Here is a 21,932-nt window from a genome sequence, read left to right as displayed (position 1 = left end):
CACAAACTTCACATCAAGAGCGGCAGAGCAGAGTGACTACCCACAGAGCAACGCATATGCATACTATGTGACATATAGGAGGTTGAGACAGAGGAGCATTTCATCTTCAGGTGTCTTGTGTACTATGATATCCGAGGACATTTCCACTGCCTCTTCAAGGATAGTTATGGGATTTTAGCCCGTTTCCTCTCCTACCCAGGCCAGTGGTATTTGGCAGGTTTCATTCATGAGGCACTTAGACACCGCGAGAGGATACTCCAAGCACGGAGATAAGAGCAGACTTCTTCCTCGGTTGATCCCTCTCAGAGCTCTATCACGGAGTTCTTTCAGCTAGATCACATGGACCCCAACGAGACAAGGCCTCGACATGACTGTGACCCGACAGCTCAAACAAAGAGTCAACACACATATCACATTTGGAGACATCCCCTCCTTGTTTAGAGTCGAAGCCCGCCGACTGACGGGGGTCACAGTAGCCCTGGTTAGACATACAGCTACGACCAAGAGACATGCCAAGACCGCACCTCTGAGTGGTCGACAACACTCTACTGCCGACTTTATGCCTCCACTGCCTCATCCATCCTGATATCTTGTTGTTGCCGAGGATGATGATGATATTGATGATGATGTTGAGATTGATATATAGTCGACCATCGACATGACTATGTTGCACTTAAGACTTAGTACTGCCATTCTAGATTTTTGCAATTTGCATTGGTATGGATGCTCGTTTAGTAGCTCCACTACCATAGCTTGTTGTATCAGGATTTTCAGTCTCATAGACACATCGGTCTTTCGAAGACTTTAATAAACTTTCTTTCTTTCTTTCTCCCCCTTATCCTATTTCAGTCCTCGAGAGCCTTTCACAAGCCCCCCTTCTTCTCTACCCTCCTCCCCTCAACCTGCCTTGATTTTTATAGCAGGCTGGAGAACAAAGGCTTCTGCAACAAGCTTCTGCATCGCAGGTACATTAATGTTTCAATCTATCGCACAGCAGATTATTGCATGGCAAATTGTGTTAATCTTTCCATTTACCACTTGCAAGTTAGTTAATGGGGCCTCAAATTCAATCTTGGGATCCCTATTGGTGCTTGCCGTGTTCAAGACAAATTGCAAAAAAATCTCTCGACAAATACAAAATGATGGAAGTTGGATCCTTTATAGGTTCAAAGGATATACATAACAGCCAAATACCGCAACTCTTTAACAGTCCCAAAGAATAATGGCATGATTCAGCAATTACATAAGCACACAGAATTGAAAAGCCAATGATCCTTGCATGTATGATGTATTCAAATTTTAACACTTGCATGCACTATTTCAATAAGACACAGCTACAGATCGAAAGAGACTGCTGAGAGTTAACATTTTGAGTGTCATTCCTCAATAACTTTCAATGTAAAAACTAATTTGCATGTTGCACATAAGGAGTTTTATCACATTAAGCAACATGCTCTGCCAAAGATAAAACTTTAACCATCTTCCTCCTACGAAGTTCATGGCATACTGGGCCCATGATGCGAGTCCCTACAGGCTCCCCTTGCTTATTTATTATGACAGCAGCATTATCATCAAACCTTACCTCACTTCCATCAGAACGACCACGGGGCATTCGTGCTCGAACAACAACACAATACACCACTTCTCCCTTCTTCACCTTTCCACGACCCACAACTTCTTTCACAGAGGCAATAATTGTATCCCCAAGGCGGGCCAAACGAGTTTTATTCATTACTTTTATGCACTCCACAATCTTGGCACCCGAATTATCAGCAACAGTCAATTTTGTCTTGAGTTGGACAAATGTTCGGCACTGCTGAAAGAAAATCCAATCAACAAGATATCAGCCTTCTCAATGTCACAATGGCAATTATCTAACCATGTCAAGCCTACAACAAGAGCAAAATGTGGAAACAAAAGAATTTATATGATGTCCATACAATTTCTATGGAGCCCAAGAAAGAGGTAGACAAGGGAAAGAAAGCCCACCCACACCATCAGAAGAGCATTAAAGGGACTCCACCATTCACCAGAACCGCTGGTAGCTAACCAGGAATATGCTTTAAATGGTGTACAAAACTGTACGGGCAGGACATGGAGCCGGCAAAGGGCTGCAGCATGGCGGGATCCGTGGGTAGGCTGATGGGCCTGCAACAGGCCTTCTATGTGGCGCAATATGATGGGGCAGGGATCACCTTGGATCAGCCAAGTGACAAGGCTGGTGTTAGAAATGACCCAATAGAGGGTACACACAGCGGAAGACTTATAGTAATGCCCAGGAGCTCACACAGTGTGTTGTGGGGTGTGGAATCACAAACTTCTTTACTTAATGTGCATAAAATAGGTGTGCAGACTCATCAATAGACAATGAACCAGCCAGATATAGAAGACACCAAAACTTATATATTTCCATCCAAAACTATGGACACAATACAAAAGAGATAGATCCAGAGTCCCACCAATGGTGTGGTCCTCTGATCTAACCACAAGGTCCTCCTCCTATCTACCGGCTATCTCTACACTCGAGTCCAAGTGCTCCACCTCGAGCGTCTGTAGACTTTCCGTCTAGTGTGTTCTTCTCCACCTTACTGCCTGTGAATCAGCCTAGGTGGGCAGCCCCTGCCAAGCTTTGTCTGCAGCACACACGTCCCTGTTCCACTGCTCCAACCTGCTTCTGAATGGCTGCTCCAGAAGGTATGATGATCACAACACCTTGCTGCCCTAGAAGACAGCCAATGTCCCAGCCTTTAGGGAACTCAGTCTGCAGCACTCCTTCAACTCTCCTTTACCTCCAAGATGAGGCCAAAGGGAATGCCTTCAGGCTGCTCCTGTCTGCTCCACTTTCTGCTGGATGTTGGATGATTTGTGAGGCATCAAGCCTCTCCTTTTATAGGCCCTAAGGCCTGCTGTAGAAAACCGACCAGCCAGCTTCATACTGGCCGACCAGACTGGCCGACATAGTTACCGCGGAACGGGAACGTTCCGGGAACGTCGAATGCTAGAACGGGAGCAGGATCGGGAACGGGAGCAGATTGGGAACGTCGGGGAACGCCACATCATATGACATGTCAGCATATGACATAAAATGACAAAACATTTAAAATATCCAAGATTAAACTTTAAAGTCTTAAACATTAAAAATTTAAAGACTCCAGAGTCCAGACTCCAAATGGAAATTGAAAAGAAAGTACATTGCATGAGGATATATAATAGCTGAAAATACAAAAAGCTGGCTGCTGGAGTACAATGTACATATGACAAAAGTATCAAGTATGACAAGTACAAAACTAGCCTCAAGGGCCAAGGTAACTGGTGAGTCAAAGACTAGTCATCAGCAAGTGGGTTCTCATCCTCCTGTCCAGGCTGTCCCTCAATCTACTCATCCTCATGCTGCTCCACATCATCCTCTCCCTTTGGCTAATCCTTACCATCATTGTCACCACGATCAAGGGAAAATCCAATAAATGGCTCTGGAGTATACTAAGCCTTGAACTTGTTAAGCAAACGCAAGTTCGCATTAACAAATACAAGGTCATTTGCCTTCTGGACGTTCCGGCACGTTCCACCCTACGTTCCGGCACGTTCCGCCACGTTCTGGAACGTTCCGCCTGATAGACACGTTCAACTGCCGTTTCGCCCGTTCCGGGCACGCCTGCAGCTCCGGACCGGCGTTCCGGCGTTCCAGGAAGGCGGAACGCCGTTCCACGGTAACTATGCTGGCCGACCAGTCTGCTGCTGGTCCAGCCCTTTAAGGGCTCACAAAACTAGGCCTTTATGGCCCACACTTTTAGGGCTTTTGGCCCTCCAACCTAGGCAAGGGCCCAGCCCCTAGGTCAGCCCTATATAAGGCCTGGTTGGCTGCCTCAAAGCAGCCCAACCAGCCTCTCTCCTGGCCGACCCATGTGCTGGTCTGTCCCGCCTCTGCTGCACCACTCTGATCTACCCACTTGCAGGCCCATCTGTACACGCCTTGCCACGTGGCACTGCGCCACTGGCCCAGGCCATATGCGCCCTATTGCGAGCCTTCCTGCAGGCTCCAGCCTGCCCTGTTTGCAGCGCCATGGTTGCGCCTCTCTGCTGCAGCATCCTTGCCTCCTGCCAGGTCTATACCAGCCCCGTACAGCCACGTATGCATCCTGTACCTTCTCCGTACTGAAGCACCGTCTGTCCTTGCTGGAAATACCTATGCAATCAGGGTGCTGCAGGTCCCTGATGTCCACGTGTCTGCCCCGTACTTCAGGAGCTCCACGACTTGCCAGGTACCCTTCTTGCTTTGTGTGAGGTGCTGCCCATGTGGCAGTCCCCCTCCCTTTCTCTTCTCTGGGCATCTTCTGCCCTAGGTCTCCCTCCCCCACGCTCTCCTCATTTGGGGGCTTACAGATGGGGAGGTGACCTTTCCAACACCCCCTCTCACCGACACATCTCGGCCGAATGCCAACACGTCGATGAAGATGCTCCAGTAACTCCCTGGTCGTAGTCCTCTTGAACCTTTCGGTGTCGAAATCTTTTCCTGGCTTTTCATCCAGTGGCTCCTGCTCCACCAGGTCCAGTTCCGCTTTCGCACACCATCCTGGTACACAAGTCCATCTCTAGTAGCACCTCCTGGCACTACCTCCTTCAATCACGTTCCTGCCTTCGAACTCGAGCAACCCAGCCTCTACGATCTTCCAGTTGTCCCCCTCATAATGAGTGAACAACCTGGAGTCTTCCACGCACCATGCTCTCAGGGTCTGTTTCAACCCGTCCTTCCTTTGGCAAGGTTTGCAACAAAAGTACATCTCCAGATAACCTGGACTGCGAACTTTAAACGCACCTGACTGAACCTGAATCACCCTCCTTCTCGCAAGGGCACAATCCTCCAGTCGTGGAAGTCGATTCCCAAGAGCTTCTGAATCAGGGTCGTCCTTCAACAAGGTCCCTACCTTCAGGCTCCCACACCTGTGAGGCTCCTACTTGGGCTCTGATACCATGTTAGAAATGACCCAACAGAGGATACACACAGCAGAAGACTTATAGTAATGCCCAGGAGCTCACATAGTGTGGTGTGGGGTGTGGAATCACAAACTTCTTTACTTAATGTGCATAAAATAGGCGTGCAGACTCATCAATAGACAATGAACCAGCCAAATATAGAAGACACCAAAACTTATATATTTCCATCCAAAACTATGGACACAATACAAAAGAGATAGATCCAGAGTCCCACCAATGGTGTGGTCCTCTGATCTAACCACAAGGTCCTTCTCCTATCTGCCGGCTATCTCTAGACTCGAGTCTGCGTGCTCCACCTCGAGTGTCTGTAGACTTTCCGTCCAGTGTGTTCTTCTCCACCTTACTGCCTGTGAATCAGCCTAGATGGGCAGCCCCTGCCAAGCTTTGTCTGTAGCACACAGGTCCCTGTTCCACTGCTCCAACCTGCTTCTGAATGGCTGCTCCAGAAGGTATGATGATCACAACACCTTGCTGCCCTAGAAGACAGCCAATGTCCCAGCCTTTAGGGAACTCAGTCTGCAGCACTCCTTCAACTCTCCTTTACCTCCAAGATGAGGCCAAAGGGAATGCCTTCAGGCTGGTCCTGTCTGCTCCACTTTCTGCTGGATGTTGGATGATTTGTGAGGCATCAAGCCTCTCCTTTTATAGGCCCTAAGGCCTGCTGTAGAAAACCAACCAGCCAGCTTCATACTGGCCGACCAGACTGGCCGACCAGTCTGCTGCTGGTCCAGCCCTTTAAGGGCTCACAAAAACCGACCAGCAGTTGGCCATTTTCAGCATGCTGGGTCGGTCCACATATCAGCCCTCTGGGCCTATATAAGGAGGGCATTCAGCCCTAAACTATCATCCAGCCAAGCAGCTTTGGGAGGAGCAGAAAGGAGCAGCATATCCACCATCCTTGCGCCTCTACACAGGAAGTGAAGGAGAGAGGTGTTGCTGCAGACTTAGCTCCAGGGAGAGGCTGAACCTAGACTGTCTTCTAGGGCAGAAGGTTGCTGAGATCATCATCTTCTGGAGCAGCCATTCACAAGCAGGTTGGAGCAGTGGAACAGCTATCTTGGGGCCTACATTTAGGAGGACCAAGAGGACATGTGTGCTGCAGACAAAGCTTGGCAGGGGCTGCCTACCTAGGCTGAGATTCAGGGCAGCAAGGTTGAGAAGAACACTTTAGACAGAGAGTCTGCATATGCTCGAGGTGGAGCACGCGGGCTCAGAGAGCTAGAAGTACTTGACATCTAGTAGGAGAACCTTTTGGTATTGTATCCTGTCCTACTTTGTGGATGGATGGAAATATAAGAGTTGCTTCTATATTTCTTTATGAGCATTGTCTATTTACTGGCTTGCACATCTTTGCACATAAGTTAAGAAGTTTGTGAGTCCACACCCCACACCCACACTGTGTGAGCTCTTGGGCATTACTATTAGTCTTCCCCTGTGCGTACCCTCTGTTGGGTCATTTCTAACAATAAAGTAGTCACATGTCTACCTAGATTAGTTGAATCACAAACGTGAGTCATATCAACCATTCCTATTGTCCGTCTTTTCCTTATGTAGTAAAAGGCTTCAATTCTTTTTATTTGCTTATGAGTGTCATATTGTATCCTGTCCTACTTTGTGGATGGATGGAAATATAAGAGTTGCTTCTATATTTGTTTATGAGTATTGTCTATTTATTGGCTTGCACATCTTTGCACATAAGTTAAGAAGTTTGTGAGTCCACACCCCCCACCCACACTGTGTGAGCTCCTGGGCATTACTATCAATCTTCCGTTGTGCGTACCCTCTGTTGGGTCATTTCTAACAATAAAGGAGTCACATGTCTACCTAGATTAGTTGAATCACAAACATGAGTCATATCAACCATTCCTATTGTCCGTCTTTTCCTTATGTAGTAAAAGGCTTCAATTCTTTTTATTTGCTTATGAGTGTCATATTGCTTTGCCATGTGCTTTCTCATCCCAGGAGGTAGTTGCCCATGGCTATAGGCAGGGCAAGATCAAAAGAATATCGCTTTCCATGATGATACCATGTGCATCATATCTGAACTCCACATGCAAGAATATAATAGCAGCTCTTGTAAGGTTTCTTTTTTTCCTAGCATTTGCCCAACTATGGGGACAATATTTGGCAATCGGGAGATGATCCATAAAACCTACTAATTGTCTGGGGTGTGGAAAATTACTGTTCTACCATCAGAATATTTGAACACATGCTATCCCATAAAAGCTGATACACGCAAATGCCTTCTCTATCGTACATTTTGTGCTAGAGCTTGAATATTTAAACTACAAAACAAGAACAAACAGTAAAAACGATTTAAACCTTTCTTGGCCTTTTTGTTTTCATCAATTCTAAGGTTTGAGCGCTTGCAACGTATTACCTGTAGTTGATTAAGAGAATAGACACCAAGTCCACAAGGAAGTGAGCCCCAATTTATCGAGTTTATATGACCTCCAATATGCGTCGATTGCAAATCTGCAGCATAAATTTAAACGCAAAAGCATATCACACGGTAAGATCAGTTTGGAAATTGTACTTAAAAAGTTTTGATCACATTAATCAGATATCATCTTCGAAAAACAATTACTACATTATGTTGAAACTAAAATTTCCTGTCTGCTAACAAACCTCATCCGCATGCAGTAAGCAAAAGAATGATTGCATGCGTTCTTTGAAAAAAAGAAGAAAAAGAATGATTGCATACGTGCATTTTACTTCTTCACTAAATTGTTTTAGGAAGTCTTTATCTGAGCATAATTACACGCGTTATCAATCTGACGAAGGTCTCTAGTTTTATACTTAGCACACCCGAATTTTCATCCTTCATTACATTTTCCATAAGATATATGTGACGTCACACTGCGCTTTTATGCAATGCGTTTTGCAGGATTGTCATGGAATCAGCACCAAAACTTATATTCCTGGGAACATTACCTTCCGAAAAAGCATATGACCGAGGGGTAAATAACTGATCCGTCATTTTGGCGCCAAACAATAGTGGTGCTTTGCTATGCAGAATGTTTTGTCGTCAAATAGCTTACGTCTGGTGCTTTGGTAACGAGAAACGAAAGCAAGAAGAAATACCTGGCATTGAAGCAGCTCGAAGCAGAGGCAGAGCTCGTGCACCGTGGCGCATAGCCGGGCGGATGGAAAGGTGAAATGCCATAAAAGTCCGATGCACAAGTCCTCTCGGATGTAGTCCAAAACCACGCAGTCAATTGACAATACGATGAGAAACCCACATAAAGGGCTAGGTAAAGCATAATTTCTCCAAAGTTGCAATGGTGTAATTTCTCCAAAGTTTCAATGGTGTAGGAGTTGTGGTGAACCTCCAAGAGCTTTTAAGACTTACCACGTCCTAGAGGGCTTCACAAGAATGGTAACTCTGAAATCAGCAACTTAGAGTACCTCCCCATGGTGCGCACAATGCTGAAACTCTAGGAGTGCAATGCTCAAAGGAACCTAGCATTCGAGCGTCCCCATGAAAGCATTATTGAGTTGAAATGGGCACTTATGAAGTCTGTTTGAGATTTTGCAGATTACTTCAGCGAATGGCATGGAGGATGGGACTTGAGCCATTGAGTGTTTGGGCACTCGAATGCTGAACCAGAATAGCTCCAAACAGCCGTGCTACTCTAGCCGCTCAATGCTACGTTTCAACATTGAGATGAAGGGAACACACTTTTGGATCACTAGGCTAGCCTTGCTAGCCCACAAGGGGAAGCCCTCTAAGTACTTTGAAGATATGGGTGGTTGAGGAGGTCCTTTGGTTGATTGAGGGTAAGTAGCCCATTACAATCAAGTAGTGGGGAATCCTTGGTGTGCCGTGCTTGAGCAAAACTACTCTATAGGAGCTTGGTGGAGGAGAGGTCTACGATGGAGGGGTTGAACACCAAGTAGAAGCCAGATGGTGGCAGAATAGATTTATTGATATCTAGTACCATTTTGGTAGTGCCTATGGTAGAAAGTCAGTCACAAATGGTTGCTCGTTAGAGGGAGGTGGGTGGTGTTGAACACATTCTCTGTGCAAGTGTTTAAAAGGAAATGTGTTTTGGTTTTGTTCGATGGCCAAGGTATTGTGGTTCCAACTCTAGATTGCAGTGCAGAAAGTTGGGATAATTAGACATTTCTCCTACATGAAAAAGCAAAAGGCAGTTATGTTTGATGACCCCCATGCGTCTACCTATGTGGCCCTACCTAAGGGTGTGTGGTTTCTAAGCACTTTGGGTGTTAGAAATGGGTTGGTCTTTGATTATGTTGTAGGGTTAGGAACCTGTGGTGACGTGGTGAGAGTGGTGCTAAAGTGGGCCTTATGTGACACAGATCGATTGCTATGGGTAGGGATGTAGGAGTCATTGGTCAAGCTCTTAGAGATGTTAGTTTTCATATCCAATGTAGAGGGTTGAGTTACTGCGCTATAGTGTGGGCCACAAGCAGTCCGTCCCCATTTGTAGTTGGCCCTCCTTATATTAGGTTGTCTCTTTTGTAGGACCGACCATCCCCTTTAAAAACATTTTTTTCCACACAAAAAAAAAACACGTGGAAAGTTTGACCCCCTTAAAATAGGTACATTAGGGACCTTTTGTGAAAATAAACAAGTCGAAATTTATAAAATAATGGTTCAACTTAATGATGGACAATGGGAATGCTACATAACTTAAGATCTTTGTTAAGTATTTTTTAAGGTCAAGACCATACATTATTACTTATTTGAAAGCTCTTGAAGTGAAGAAGCCATCTTGATTATAAGCTATGAGAATGGACATCATAGTGTAAAGATATAACATTTTGTTTGAAAACATCTGTTAGGACCACTTAATACATAATATAATGGGTACCACTGGAAATGTTTGTTAGGGTTAGCTGTAATTGAAGTACTTATGCTAAGTTTACTGATGATAGGTGGGGATATTCCTAACTATGAAAGTTAATTTCATACACATAGGTACAATAGACACTTAATTCACTTAATTCACTTCACGTCAAGTTTTAACACTTTAGATAGATACCTTTTCATTGTAAAGAGTGTGAATCACTAAATACATTACCCAAATAATGGCAAGTAATTAAATATCCTATTTTAAAGGCTTTCAAGGTGTCACCTCTCAAATGGAAATGATATTCTGATCATTAAATGATAATTCAAGTGTTAAAATCATTTCCATGAGTTTTGGTAGCTACAATCTACTTAGATGAAGGTTTGGATTGCTATCATGTGGCCTCTCAATAGACCCAAAACAAATTGTTATCATTGATACTTCATATGGTAGTAGTTTTCATGCTAATGCTTATTGAGGTCTGTTTAACAATAAATCATTTGCATTGTCCTTGTGTGTTCAACTCTCAAACAAATGATCCCTTTATCTTACTTGTCATATATAAGAGATACTACATATTCATGATTTTATGTCTCTAGTGATTTTAGAAAAGACCTCAATTAAGTATGATAGAATCTCAAAGAGCAAAGCTCAAGGTAGAAGTATAGCATGCAAGGCATGAGAAAACAAACACCCTAGTATGGAAAAATTCAAGGTCCTGTAAGGAAGCTAGAAAAATTCCAAGGTTGAGATCTTAAAGTGCCACCTCAACCCTATGGAGGACTCCAAGAAGAACCGGGAACCACTCCACTCCTTGAGGAAAACAATCCATGTCTCTAGTTGATATTGATGAACATAACAATGTAAAAACAAATCAATATTTTTTACATGTTTTAGTCGATTGTTTTGACGATTGATTTATGATTTGCATCAATTGAATGTGAAAAAAAACTCTATTGTGACTTCACTCAATGGAGGGTGGTTTCTCACTTTATGCAAGTCACGTACATAGGCTCTAGTACAATCACAATAGTTAGTCATTGAACAAAATTCTGGAAAACATAAGGAGGTTCCTCATAAAAAGAATCAAGGTTTCCACTAGTTAAGATTAACAGTTCATATAACATGACAGCTAAAACAAAAAGGGTCTAAATTAGAGCTGCTTGTGCTCTTCTAGAACAATACGGTGGAGGTTACTTAGTGTCATTGGATGACTATTGCAAGTTGCCACCAAAGATTTGAATTTGCATCCATGAAATTAGAAGAAAAAATTTAATTAAAATTTAAAAAGGAAAGGGAAATGAGGGGAAAAAGGAAAAAATAAAGGAAATAATAAAGGAGACCAAGGAATATAAAGGGGAAAATGGAAGAAAGGTAAGATAAAGGAAAGTGAATTTAAGAAATTAAGGGAATCATTAAAGGGAAAGTGCAAGGGAGGGGGGGGGGTTTAGAGGAAAAAATTAAAAGGATAGCAAGATAGTAAGGGAGAAAATTGGGAAAAAAATGGGGGTTAAAAAAGCAAAAGAAAAATAAGGGAAAATTTTACTAATTTTCTTTACAAAAGGAAATAAGGGAGAAATTGGGAGAAAGTACTAGTAAAAGGGAAAATTAATAAGGAAAATAAGGGGAATAGGGTAAATCGAATGTAAAGGGGGAAAGGAATAGGAAGTGTGTGTGTGTGTGTGTACCCGCCGGTACAGTACATCACAACAAGGTGAGATAGTAGGTCATCACTGAGTGTGTGTAAATTTAAGAGTGAGATAGTAGGTCATCACTGAGTGCCTATTGTCTACCCGAAAAGGGAAGGAAGTGTGTGTAAATTTAATTTAAGATGTGGAAAGGAGTTCAAGGCAATGTAGTCGTAAATAGTTTTTTTGATTCTGCGGGGGAGGAAGTCGTTGTCTTTACAAATGTCAATAAGTAATGAGATATGAAAAAAGGCTTCAAATTCATTAGAACATGAGTAAAGGATAGGGAGAATGAAGGCTAGGCAGACTTTGTAAGAGGAGGAGAATGGTCAGTTGCTATGGTAGTAGATAAGGGAGACGATGGGAAAGTTGAGGAGTTTTTTCTTCCAAACAAATGTAGAAAAAAATTCTCTGAGAAAACGGGGGGAAAAAGAGATGTGAGTGTTTAAAAAGGTGCAAGAGAGTCCTATGAGATTTTGGTTGGTGTCAATAAAAGAGGAGGTCAGGCTACATTTGAAGGAGATGATGTGAAGTGGGTAGATGGTAAGAGGGTCATCATCAGTGAGAGGTCTAGAGGGGTCAAGAAATTTAGTAATGATGGGATTATTGATGAAGAGGATGTCGTCGACATACCTAAAAGTAAGAAGAAAGAGAGGGAGGAAGTGGGAATGGCCAAGACATGCTAGTTTCTTTATGAACTTGAATTCGAAGGAAGTCAGGTAAAGGTGGCACCAAAGAGGTAAAGAAGAGAAGCCCATGGGGATACCTTTTGATTGGGTCTAGCAATGAGAGCTAGCTTGAATAACAGATTCTTTGCTAGCTGAATAGCACTCATGGAATCACTATGCAATGTCGGTACACCTGTATGAATCCCCAAATCTCTCACTAGCCAATCAAGCCATATAGCCTCCTTGCAACCCTCTATGGCTGCAACATACTCGGCCTCTGTGGTAGACAAAGCGATGCACTTCTATGCATGAGACATCCACGACACTACACCACCTACAAAGGTGAACACATAACCAAAAGTGGATCTCTTGCTATCCACATGCCCTGCATAGTCGAAATCTGTGTACCCAAATACACGTATCTCTCCTCAGCCAAAGCAAATACACACCTCCTTGGTACCCTTTATATACCTCATGATGCACTTAAATGTCTCCCAATGCCTCTTTCCTGGAGTAGCCATATACCACAGCTAACAACTCCCACTACAAATGCAATGTCCAGTCTAGTAGAGCTATCATAGCATACATAAGACTCCCAACCGCTAATGCATAACTGCTGATGCATAAGGAACCTTGGCCATCATGGCCCTCTCCTCATCTGATTTGGGACTATCTACCTGACTCAGTTTCATATATGGAGGCAATGGAGTACTTACTGCCTTCCCCCCCTCCATATTGAAATGCTGCAACACTTTTGTAACATACTCCTTCTGTGAAAGCCAAAGGAGTTTCCTACTCCGGTCACGCATGATGCGCATATCAAGAATATGACTTGCAGGTCCAAAACCCTTCATGTCAAAGGCCTCATGCAACTTGGCCTTCAATGCATTAAGCTCACCAATAACATATCATCCACAGAAAGTGCCAGGAATATTAGGCTATTTTCCTGAGCCCTTTTAGTGTAGAGGCAGTGATCAATCTCACTTCTTCTGAAACCTTGGGACCGAATGAAGACATCAAACTTGTGATACCATTCTCTAGGTGCTTGCTTAAGGCCATAGAGACTCTTTTTTAGCTTGCAAACCAAATGCTCTTTGCCATTTTCTTCAAAGCCTTCCGGTTGTATCATGTAAATTTCCTCATGCAAATCCCCATGCAAGAAAGTTGTCTTTACATCCATCTACATAAACTCCATATCCTCTATTGCCACAAGTCCAAGTACACATCTAGGTGTGGTCATCTTCACAACTAGAGAGAATATCTCATCAAAGTCCACACCCTTCTCTTGCTTGAACCCTTGAGCAACCAAACGGGCCTTGTACTTAGGCACATCATCACCTATATGACATCCATCTTGTAGACCCATTACATGGCAATGCTTTCTTTCCATGTGGCAAAGAAACCAAGTCCCAAGTCTTATTCTTTATGAGTAAACTCATCTCTGATTGCATAGCATACTCCCACTTGCACTGATCCTCGCGCATCATAGCCTCTCTGTAGCAAGAAGGCTCCCTGCAATCAGTAAGCATCACATAGTCTACCCTTGGAACAAATCTCTCAAGCGGTCTAGACACTCTAGATGTGCTTCTCAAGGGCATTTCAGCTTGCTGTCCCACCTGTATATCAGCCACTTTGGCTCATCACTACCACTAATAGATGATCCATCATTTGCCCTTGATTGTGTACCTGTGGGAGTACCTAGTGGAACCATTTCCTGCACATTCGGTGCATGGACAACTTGCTATGTATCAACATATGCGGGTGGATTCACATCCTAGAAAGTGATTCTCCTCATTTCCACATCCCTCATGGGTGTCTTATGCATCTTCTTCTCATTAAAGACCACATCATGGCCTCGTATGATTTTCTTTGCTTTTGGCTCCCAAAGACGATAGCCCATCTCTACACTTTTACCATAACCCAGAAAGATGCATTTCCTAGACTTAGGATCTAGCTTCTTCTGAAGCTCTTTTGGCACATGTGCATATGCCTCACACCCAAATATACGCAAATGAGAGTAAGAGGGCTTCTTGCCACTCCATGCCTCTTTAGGAATACCACCATCCAAACTCCTACTAGGTGATCTATTGATCACATGCACTACAGTCTTCATTGCCTTAGCCCAAAAACCACCAGAAAGACTTGCATTGGAAAGCATACATTGCAACCTTTCCTGAATGGTGCGGTTCATCTGTTCCTGCAACTGGATTTTGCTCTGGAGTACGAGGGGATGTGAGCTCCCTCTTAATCCCACATGTATCACATAAATGCTGAAAGTCATGAGAGATATACTCTCCACCATTATCAGTCCATTGGCATTTAAGCATTCTACTTGACTGATTTTCAGCCACAGCCAACCATTTTTGAAATACCTAGAACACATCGCTCTTCCGAGCTATAGCACAAGCCCACACTTTCCTAGTTGCATCATCAATGAATGTCACATAGTATTCAGCCCCGCCGAATGACCATGTAGGCATGGGACCACATATGTCTGAATGCACCAAATCAAGCCTTTCAAGCTCTTTCTTTCCCCTTCTTTTATGGGCTGATTTATTATGCTTTCCATAGAGATAGTGCTCACAACATTCAAAATAAAAAAAACTCAAATGCGGTTCATAACCTAAATGGCATAAGAGTTTCATTCCATTCTGGCTCATATGCCCCAACCTGCAATGCCACATAGAAGTACTTGGCTGCTCAGTTATTACAACAACATGATCAGACACCATTAACACATGTAAGGGATAAAAAGTTCCACACTTGGCACCCCAGGCCAAAACCATAGAGCCCTTCTGAATTTTCCAACTCTGAAAGCCAAAAGTGGTCTGAAAACCAGCATCATCTAGCTGACCCATGAAATAAGACTCTTGGTTAACTTAGGCATGTGTCTCACATTTTTCAAAACAAATGCAGACCTATTTGCAAAAGAAAACTTTATGTCACCTGCTCCCACTATGTCACATGCATAATTATTTCCAAGATGCACACAACCTGTCTTTCCATTGTCATAAGTGGAGAACCATTCCCTATGGGGAGTAACATGGAATGAAGCACCATTGCATTTGCTACAATCCATGAAAGTGATCCAAATTCTATTTGTCACTTTAGAAGACTTGGTGGAGTAGACAGAGATTCACCACAGCTTCAAAAGTTCACGGAACCGGAAGCAGCTTCTCAAGTAGAAGTTTTGGGCCACTCTGGATCCACTGGGAGTGTCAAAACTGCAAATGTTGGCTTGGATATGGAGATCCAACACATGCAATCCTCGTAGAAAATGAATTTCGTCACTTTTTGTAAGAGTTGTAACTTTTCGCTAAAAACTCGGATGACAGAGATGTTAAAAGTGAAAATGTAGCTCTCAATCTGATCTACAACTTCCTTGAAGACTTCAAGTCAAAATTCGATCTCTAACTCTGGATATTTGTGCCGCTACATATGTGTGTCTAAGAAGATTTGCTTACATCCTGTGCCTTCAACTTTGCAGCCCAGCAAAACAAATGCCCAAGAGGATTTTGCCCCTTTCTCTCCAACTGCTATAGCAGCTCCAAAATATGTAGCTCCTCCTGCTGCTGAACAAGGATCTTTGGGATGCACCACTCTCTCTCCGGGCTAGAGGCTGCACCGGGCTACTCACGCTACCGCCAGGCTCTACTGCCAAGCTCTGATACCAATTGTGAGGACACAACGAAAGTTGAGAGGGTAAAAGGGAGCTTGAGAGACACAAGTTTTAGTGGGCGCAAAACACCCTAATCTTCTAATTAATCCATATATATATGTGTTTGAGTATTGTACATAACCAGGGTTAAGGTACAGCACTGCCTTTAACTCCACACGTTATTTTTGCATTGCTCCACCTCTTTGGAAGAGAGGTTACAAATGAAGGTGAGAGACCGAATGGAGAAAGGGGCAAGGAAGCTGAGATTATCAAGGCATCGAATTTTGTGATCAAGCAAAAGGGCCTTCATTTCGATGTATCTGGAAGGGAGAAGTGGTACACGTGAAGCGAAGTTCTTAAGTTCCTTGTCATCGAGGGGTTGAGGACGCTGGGAGTGAGACTAGGAGAGGGTCTCAAAGGAAGCTTTATCCATAGGGGAGAGGAGGTCAAGGTTGATGAAGTGAAAAGTGCTGTTGGGAGGGGCAAGGCCAATGGGATGTGGAGGGGAAAAGCACCGTTGAGGATGAGTATGTTGTTGGCGAGGCTGGGGATAATGGAGTGATACTCATTAAGAGCAGTAGTATCATTGAGGTCAATTACAGAAAGATTAGAAGTGACTCTTTGAAGTCTTGCAAGAGCGCCATCCGTTTCAGTGCAGGAGAATTTCAGAAGTTTAACCCAATCATTGAAGGAGAGGGTTTTGATGAGTAAGGGGGAGTTTTTTGCAAGAGCGTTGAGATCATGAGTCCTAATATAAGAAAAGAACTCAAAAACTTGGAAACAGGAGAGTACATCTTGAGAAGCGGGAGAGGCAACACGAAGTGGGTTATTGAGGGTCTTTGATTAATAATGTTTCTGAAAAGAAGGGAGAAAAGGAGAACTAAGTTAGATCAGGGAGTCAAAAAGCCAAAGAAAGGCCTTGATGACTTAAAAGTCCTATGTGCAACCGTCCAAAGTTGCAGGGGAACGTGTGTGTGTTTAGAAGACATTTACAACACCCCTTTCCATAGTGAAAAGAAGACAATTTAGAGTAAGAATGAGAAATGTTTATTGATAACTTTAAAACAAACATCCACTAAGAATGAAGTAGCATCACTAGAGGGTGAACAATTTTCTTAAGAAAAAGGAAATGTGAGGAGTTGAGCTCATTGGCAACATCATTTTGATTGAAGAGGGGAATCTGCCTACTTTCCACCATCCAACAAGCAAAATAGTGAGAACTAGTTTTAACTTTAATTGGGAAGACTAGTGACATAAACACCCCTCCCTTGTTATCGGAGTCACAATAAAAATCAACACCTTGCCCATCAACTTATCAAGATTAAATGTAAAAAACAAGATTTGTTTGGGTAATACAATCAGTATAGAGGTTTAAAGAGAGAAATTAAGAACCTTTGTATGGGGGGGAAAAGTAATTAATGTAAAATAAAGGGGATTAAAAAAAGGGGGGAAGGGGTGGGGGGATTTTAATACAATTTAAAAGAAAAAGAGGGGGGGGGGTTAATTAAAGGGATGTGGATGTAAATGAATATGGAAAGTTTAAAAGTATGGTTATGGAGAAAGGGATTTAAACAAGGGGGTTTAGAAGAGGTTAAAAAGAGAAAATAATCTAAAGGTAAGGTAAAGAGAAGAAACAATAATTAAATGGGCTAAGGAGGTGAAAAAATAATATTATTAATTTGAAAAAAGGGGGGGGGGGTGATTTCAGGAGAAAAGAAAAAGGGAAGTGTTAGGGAAATAAGAGAGTAATTAGAAAGGAATTCGAGAAAGTGGGAAATTAAATAGCTAAAGGAAACTAGTGAGGTAAAGAAGAGATTTACAAAGTCCGTGAACTGGAAAGAGAGAAGGAGGTTAAAAAACGTATGAAAGAGAGAGTGTGAGCATTAAAGACCTATGAATCCATCGAGGGCTTGAGGTGATGGAGAGATCCACATTGGGTACGAGCCTCGTTGGTTGTGTACATCCAATCACCAACGTATGTGGATGGGAACAGCGATGAGAAGAGGATAGTGGCCTTGCACTGTGGCAAGACTGGCAGCTATAGTACTGAGGCTTAGCCATTTAGAGGTAGTTCGAACTTAGAGGCTTAGAGCACACAGGTGCTGTGGGTTTGGACAGACACGACACCGCATGATCCGTGAGGGGAGGTGCAAGGACTGGAGCATGGAAGGTTTGTGGCATGTGCGGCCAGTGCATTTAGTGTGTGCAACTCAACGCACGCCTCCAAGACTATAGCAAGGGCTTTAGGGGACGTGTAGGTGTGGGAGCTAAATTCAGCGCAGTGTGCTGGCAATAGCAGCAGCTGACATACCACGATTGAGGTATTGTGGCAAGTCCACATACCTCGATTGTGGTATGCTAGACCAATGACATGGAGGCATGCTAAATACCACGATCGAGGTATGTGGCATCCTACATGGCTAGTGGCTAGACTTGACATGGAATGATTTCCTTACATGGAGAAACATCTAGGATTATACATGGCACAAATACCACGATCGTGGTAATGCACGTGGACAACCACATATGCATGTATAGACATGGCAATGCATGGCATGATATGTTTGTGTGAAATACCACGATCGTGGTATTTTGAAACCCTAAATTTTCCTATATAAAGAGAGGGACCTCGATTGAGCCCCTCATTATTCAAACCTCCATCGAGCTCCTCCTCATCGAAATTGACAGAATTGCTGGAGCAATGAAGAACGACGGACGAAGATCGACAGAGCGATAGAGATGGACGGAGTGGGAGATTCCAGGTAAGGTTTTTTTAAGTGTAGCAATTTTTTTTTGCAAAAATTTATTTAAATTTTAGTTTATATGAAAATGTAATTTAATTATAAAATATTTGAAAATTTAAAATGCATTTTAAAGTTTTTTTAAATTATTTTTTAAATGACTGAAGCTTTTATTTAAATGTCAAAATGTATATGTTTTATTTTTTAAAAGCATCTATTAAAAAAAGGATTAAAATAGTTTTTATGTTATTTTTTAAATTAACAAAGTTTTTATTTAAATATAAAAATGTTTAAATTTTGTTTTCAAAAATCATCTTTTAAAAAAAAGAAAACAGGAGTTTAAAGTAGTTTTTATATTATTTTTCAAATTAGTGAAGTTTTTATTTAAAATGTCAAAACATATATATTTTATTTTTTAAATCATCTATTAAAAAAAAGAGATTAAAGTAGTTTTTATGTTATTGAATTTTTTATTTAAATATAAAAATGTTTAAATTTTGTTTTTAAAAATCATCTATCAAAAGAAAAGAAAACAAGAGTTTAAAGTAGCTTTTATGTTATTTTTTAAGTTAATGAAGTTTTTATTTGAATGTCAAGACGTATATATTTTATTTTTTAAAATTATCTATTAAAAAAAAGAGAGATTAAAGTAGTTTTTATGTTATTTTTTAAATTAGTGAAGTTTTTAATTAAATATAAAAATGTTTAAATTTTGTTATTAAAAATCATCTTTTTAAAAAAAGAAAACAAGATTTTAAAGTAGTTTTTATCTTATTTTTCAAGTTAGTGAAGTTTTAAATTAAATATCAAAACGTATATATTTTGTATTTTAAAATCATCTTTTTAAAAAAAAGAGATTAAAGTAGTTTTTATGTTATTTTTCAAATTAGTGAAGTTTTTATTTAAATATAAAATGTTTAAATTTTGTTTTTAAAAATTATCTATAAAAAAAGAAGAAAACTAGTGTTTAAAGTAGTTTTTATATTATTTTTCAAATTAGTGAAGTTTTTATTTAAATGTCAAAACGTATATATTTCATATATTTAAAAAAAAAGAGATTAAAGTAGTTTTTATGTTATTTTTTAAATTAGTGAAGTTTTTATTTAAATAAAAATGTTTAAATTTTGTTTTTAAAAATCATTTATAAAAAAAAGAAAAACAAGAGTTTAAAGTAGTTTTTATATTATTTTTGAAGTTAGTGAAGTTTTAAATTAAATGTCAAAATGTATATATTTTTGTATTTTAAAATCATCTATTTTTTTAATTTAAAAAAAGAGATTAAAATAGTTTTTACATTATTTTTCAAATTAGGGAAGTTTTTATTTAATTGTAAAAACATGTACAGTTTATTTTTTAAAATCATATATTTAAAAAAAAGAGAAAACAAGAGTTTAATGTAGTTTTTATATTATTTTTCAAAGGGTGAGGTTTTAGACTCTATACTTAAAAGATGTAGTCTCCAACCATCATGCGATCGATCATATAGAAATTCATCGCATGTAGTCTACAACCATCATGCGAGCGATCGATCGATGTGTAGGATTGTAAGAGAACCAAGCAATAGGTGATTGAAATTCATATAGAAGCTAGTACCTTAAAGGGCGATTACCAAGCCATGGAACTTTAAATATATTGATGGGAAACTCAATGTGTAATAAATTGTAAATGAAGTGTTCAACTTCAAAGAACATAGCTCTACTAAACTTGTCCTTCTAGTGTATTTGCCAAAATGGTTGTTCTCTTAGCATATATTATCACCATGTATGTGACCACTAACTATACAATAGAAAGTGTAGCATCTTTAACACAAAGTTTGAAATTTCTTCGAAAATGAAATAAGACCAAGGATGTACATCTAAATCCCTTTGTCAATAACATCGTTAAATAACTATCGTGTGTGCATCTTCCATTGAAGAGTGTAGCAACATATATATATATATATATATATATTATATTTTATATATATATATATATATAATATATATATATATATATAGAGAGAGAGAGAGAGAGAGAGAGGTGTGAAAGAAAACAATATTTCTGTCCAAGTGTCCGAGTATGTGTGTGTGTAGAGAGAGAAATCCTAAATAAATTCAAATTACTTATCAAAAAGGTCACCCTAATTAAATATAAATCATTACAAAAAGAGTCATGCACTCATGATAATTGCCATCAAAATTTTATTTTGATGAATTTTTAAGCTTTACACGATTTTCTCTTTCTCTTTATAGTGGGCCAAGGTCTGTAGCTTATAGTGGGCCAAGGTCTGTAGCTTATAGTGTGTGCACGGGCAAGGACCAAGTGGGCCAAGGTCTGTAGCTTAGGGGTTAGCCAAGGAGTGCGGGAATGGGGGCTAAGAGAGCACTTTTACCTTTTCCTAGAGTGGGAGGTGAGAAGATGCTTAAGGGTCTCTCATTTTTGGAAACTCATGGGCTATATTGGTTGGGAGGTGAGTAGCACACACAACTTCTAATTTGCCCTCTTACACTTGGTATTTGAGCGTGCATCTTCCTCATGAAGCTTTAATGAAAGCTTGGGTTATCTTCTCTCTCCACTCTTTCTCTTTGGGGTCACTTTCAAAGGTCACTTTTCTTCCTCAAAAGATGTCCAGGAGGTACATCTCTCTCTAATAGATAGTATTTCTCTCTCTAGGCATGTGGGAGCAAGAGGACAAGTCCATCACAGAAGTCAACTCACGGACGTCAAGAAAACCACGCACGGCAGCCCAAGCAACGCCCACAAGGAGCCAGCGTGAGGAGCAAGAGAGCCTTCTACACACTCTTTTGTGTGGGAGAAGTGTGTGCTCCCTTTGCTTCTTATAGCCCAGAGGTCCTTGACCTTTTTCTCTCATATTTCCTCCCATTTTCCAAGCTCTGAGAGCCTCCCCATCATTCTCTCCAAATTTCCATTGCAACGGAATTTTTAGCACATCACCCTCTTCAACTATTCAATTTCAAGCCACCATATCTTGAGCATATGAGAACCAATTGGCCCCTGGTACGAAAAGAAAAATATGCTACTTCGAACGAGGCCGTAGAGTTAGCTTTAGTTCTTGAGGATGGCAAGAAATTCCCTTAGGGTGGCGGCTAGAAATCCTCATGGACACGTACACCTCGCCCAGCGGCCCCTTATCCCTCTACTTTACCTTCTGCTAGTGAGGGCAAGGGTAAGAACAATAGAGCATTACATATGATTAAGATAGCTAAGGGGACAAAAAGAAAAGTATCCGCTATGGCAGAGAGAGCTTATAATTAGTACTCACTCCGTAGTAGCAGCAGGATAAAGCTATGAAGGAAGGGCTGTGTTATGGATATTTGGGGCAGCACAAATTTAAAGATTGCCCTAAGAAATCCAAGATCACAGCTAAT

General features: G+C 41.2%; 1 protein-coding gene across 2 annotated transcripts; it reads right to left on the bottom strand.

The window, feature by feature from the left end:
• Nucleotides 1–1,257: 1,257 nt before the first annotated feature.
• Nucleotides 1,258–8,341, bottom strand: LOC147889882 (uncharacterized). 2 transcript variants are annotated; one of them, XM_087390755.1, is made up of 3 exons: nt 8,077–8,341; nt 7,373–7,467; nt 1,258–1,813 (listed from the first exon to the last, which is right to left on the bottom strand). In XM_087390755.1, the coding sequence occupies exons 1-3, from the start codon at nt 8,156–8,158 to the stop codon at nt 1,442–1,444; spliced, it is 549 nt and encodes a 182-aa protein (XP_087246881.1). In that variant the 5' UTR covers nt 8,159–8,341; the 3' UTR covers nt 1,258–1,441. The 2 variants fall into 2 exon arrangements, with proteins under 2 accessions (XP_087246881.1, XP_087246880.1); XM_087390754.1 differs by having other exon boundaries at nt 1,258–1,816; nt 8,077–8,339.
• Between the last annotated feature and the right edge of the window lie 13,591 nt (nt 8,342–21,932).

The sequence above is a fragment of the Dipteris shenzhenensis genome, chromosome 19 (genome assembly GCF_047967505.1).
Source record: "Dipteris shenzhenensis isolate YYH24624 ecotype China chromosome 19, Dip_SZ_1.0, whole genome shotgun sequence".
Taxonomy (NCBI): Eukaryota; Viridiplantae; Streptophyta; class Polypodiopsida; order Gleicheniales; family Dipteridaceae; genus Dipteris; species Dipteris shenzhenensis.
The sequence above is the reverse complement of the archived record's forward strand: the minus strand, read 5'-3'. Positions and strand labels throughout refer to the sequence as shown.